The sequence below is a fragment of the Aristolochia californica genome, unplaced genomic scaffold (assembly GCF_029961685.1).
Source record: "Aristolochia californica isolate CCGP_79_NKW_82.1479 unplaced genomic scaffold, dmAriCali1.0.hap1 SCAF_12, whole genome shotgun sequence".
NCBI classification, from domain to species: Eukaryota; Viridiplantae; Streptophyta; class Magnoliopsida; order Piperales; family Aristolochiaceae; genus Aristolochia; species Aristolochia californica.
In genome coordinates this window covers 10,304,990-10,308,515 of record NW_027181793.1, presented here as the reverse complement: position 1 = coordinate 10,308,515, position 3,526 = coordinate 10,304,990, and the positions used below count along the sequence as shown (strand labels likewise).

At 45.1% G+C, this 3,526-nt stretch overlaps 1 protein-coding gene across 1 annotated transcript; it reads left to right on the top strand.

Moving 5' to 3' along the window:
- The first annotated feature begins 1,391 nt into the window (after positions 1-1,391).
- Positions 1,392-2,655, top strand: LOC137945882 (small ribosomal subunit protein bS1m-like). The gene has a single exon (XM_068791954.1). It carries the CDS (start codon positions 1,798-1,800, stop codon positions 2,350-2,352), a length of 555 nt encoding a protein of 184 aa, XP_068648055.1. The 5' UTR covers positions 1,392-1,797; the 3' UTR covers positions 2,353-2,655.
- Positions 2,656-3,526: the final 871 nt, after the last annotated feature.

Genomic DNA, 3,526 nt, shown 5'->3' with positions numbered 1-3,526 from the left:
TCACCAAGGGAGGTGGCAGCCCCCACCTCCACAGCCACAGCATGGAGGAGCAGCTCCTTAATCCGCACGACAACCAATACATATTTTCTCTATTTCGATATATGATGCTAAACCGAGACCGAGATAGAGAGAGGCCACACCAACCCTGCCCCAAAGTTGGCTCTTCGAGACAAAGGCACTCATAGGAATGGTGCTAATTCTAATTTTCCTTCTAGTCTCGTTTGGTTTCGAGAGCCTCCCCCTCCCCGAAAATGCCGGGGAAAGTGCCTCACCTTTTTACATTAATTATTAGACTAATTTCCTCGGGTCTCTATAAAACAGAATGAAAAGCCAGCAAGAGCTACAGGTACAGGGCTAAAAGCGTAGGCTTGAAGCCTGCTAGCGCACAAGCCCAAAGTAGCAAGAGGGGAACTTTATAGCAAAAAATCCGATTCGTGCTGATTCTTCCCCCAACTGACGAAGAGATCTTGGCGGAATTGCCACATATGATATTGATCATAATTTTGCAAAGAAATACCCCCCTTGTTTCTCGAAGAGATGGAAAAGATGTTCAATATTATTTGATTGAATAGTTGCCTCAGCTCCTTGTTGTTTGAAGAAACCCTCCTCTTCAATTAGTCTTTTTTTCACGAAAAGCAGACATGAGATAACAAATCAAGTGTTTCACTAAGATTTCGAAGAGCTGTCCCGAATTCAAGTTGATTATGTTTCGCTTCTTCCTCGGAGAAAGACGATCAGAGAATTCCCAATCATGGTCCTTGCGGATCAGATCATCCGTATAGGATACAAAAAGAAACTCCAGATATTTGATATCTTTCTCTTTGAATGAGATCTCAATTCCAGCTATGGTTTCATTAGCTATCTTACAACTAGAATCCCTTTTTTTTCTGATCCGGTTCCTCCACCACCGCGAACCCCAGTCAGGCATGATACACTTTTTAGTTATTGGGAGAACCCAAGTACTCTCTTTCGAATCTATGAAACAACTCTCAGGGATCTTTTTCCCTTTTGGAAGATACAGGAGCGAAACAATCAACCTATTGATATTGGAAGACCAAAAATCTTCTTCCAACGTATCATTTCTGGGTCCAATGGAATTCATAGGTATAGGAAGAAGCCCCATCAAATAGAGATTTCTTCTTTCGACCATATTTCGATTGTTAATACAATATATAAGGACCGCTACTACAAGCAGTACTACACCTTTGATCGTGAAATATCGATTGCTTGTTGAACCCTGTGAATCACGCGAAAGTGAAAGTAGGATACTCCAAATTCGGGGGTCAAAGAGTTTCCGTTCTTGGTGGAAAAAAATGTGAGTGAAAGATCCCGCTGAATCGAATTGGGTCCATGAATCTAAGAAATAGTGGGAATTTTTTATCTCTCTCAATATCTCTCTCAATTCGAAGATCCAGGATTTGAATTGATGTCCTTTCATTGATTCCTCCTAAAGATTTCATTTCAATTGGAATTTGGTTATTCACGATGTACGATGACGATGATCTCTGTTAAGCATCCATGGCTGAATGGTTAAAGCGCCCAACTCATAATTGGCAAATTCGTAGGTTCAATTCCTTTCGGATTTCTTATAGTGGAGGGGGCGGGAGGGGAGAAGGCGAATTTCTCATTCTATATTTTGGGGGAGCTATTGTGAAGCCTAGAGAGGCGGAAGCGGCAAATCGCTTCTACCGAGTTCCCCAACTGCAGCTTTGCTTAGTAGCTTAACTCTTTCTACTCTACTGGCGTGGCGCTGCTGGATGCTTCTGATCAATAGGAAGAGGAGGAAAAAAAAAGCTGATGATGAGCATCTATTTGAGTCGATCATTTCCAAGATCTAATTCCAGTTTTTTCTTATGTAATGGAAATGCCTCACAATCTCAAGTTTTACGCTTAAGGGAAGACATGTTCTTGGTGGATGCAGGACCTGGGACCCCCAGAATTTGTATGCAAGATGAGCCTACAGGAGTGCCAATCAACCGAGCCACCAGGTTTGAGAATAAGGTTGGATTCCTGGATGTAGTGGCTGGTGAATCACTGATCAAAGAGCAGATTTTGGAGAGATTCTTCATCGATCTAGTGGCCGGTGAATCACTGATCAAAGAGCGAGCAGCCGCCAGGTTTAATGATTTGGTGGGATCCACAGATGTAGTGGCTGGTGAACCGCTTCTTCTTCCACGAAGATTCAGACAAAACCGAGCTTGGATGGAACTGAACAAGATTTGGCGAACGAATACAAAGGTCAAAGGCATTTTTATGGAAAAAGTCAAAGGAGGTTATTCAATAGCAATCGCAGGTTTCATTACTTCTCTTCCATCCCGTCCTCTCAACAACACTCAAAAGGATAGCGAATGATCGATTCACCATTGAGAGCATTAACCCCAAAAGGACGAATATTGTGGTGTTCTAACAGCGGCAGATCAAACAAGAACTTGATGAGCGAAATCCGCGTACGAAAAAGAAAAAAGAGAGAGAATTTTGCTTTTCTTAAGCGCCTTCTTCTCCTGATCCTGAGAACACTCTATCACCTTAATCCATTCTTTTGTTGAGGGAACAAGCAACTCCGGGTTGGTGTGGTGCAACCCTCGCCTAGCGCGAAAGGCTCTGTAAGACCTCGCGTTAGCGCAGCCGTTTGATTGCTTGCCCTCTATTTACATAGCGAAGAAAAGCTCTTGCTCGAATGCGTGACTGCGGCGCGCCTATCGCCCCGGCACTCTCAAATGCATGTTGGGTTGGGGCCAGCAATCAGACTGCAACTAGGGAGACGAAGAATGGAATTGAAGGCAGAGTCAAACTTTGATTTGAACACCAACCAACGAGTGGCGGATTTGGATGGACAGAAAAGGAGTAGCGCGCTACTTATAGCAGCCAGTGAGCGGAGCGCGGAAGCGCTCGCTCAAAGCCTTACGCACACTTCCTGCGCACACAAGCCCACTTGCTGCCATGCGCACATGCCCCTCTCGCGCGTCAAGCTCTATTGCTACAGGGCTACGCACAAAGTAGCAAGAAGCGCTTCTCGCCCCCCGCATGGCCACACCAACCCTCGCCTAAGGTAATCGCCTCACGGCACTCTTGCTATCAGGTATCAAGCCCCTGTACGCAATTGGGCCATAGGGGGCACTAGCCCACACGCCCGCGGGCAGCAAGTGCCTTAGGGCTTGTGCGCTAGCGGCCCCATTGCAACAGGGCTTGAGCGCGGCTTGACTTGCCTGACTCCATAGGGGCCCAAGCTCTTGCTGGTAGCCAGTCTTTCACTTCAAAACCGGAACTCCCACGCCTTTCTTAGTCGGACCAACCCAACCGGCGATTTCCGACAAGTCTTTCATCATTTGGAGAACAAGAAGCGGAACAAAAAGAAAGTTTTCTTTATATTTATGGATAACCAATCCATTTTCCAATATAGTTATGAGACTTTCCCCAAGAAATGGGTACATAAAATGGAAAGATCGGAACATGGGAATAGATCTGATACCAATACGGACTACCTATTTCAATTGTTGTGCTTTCTTAAATTTCATACCTATACACG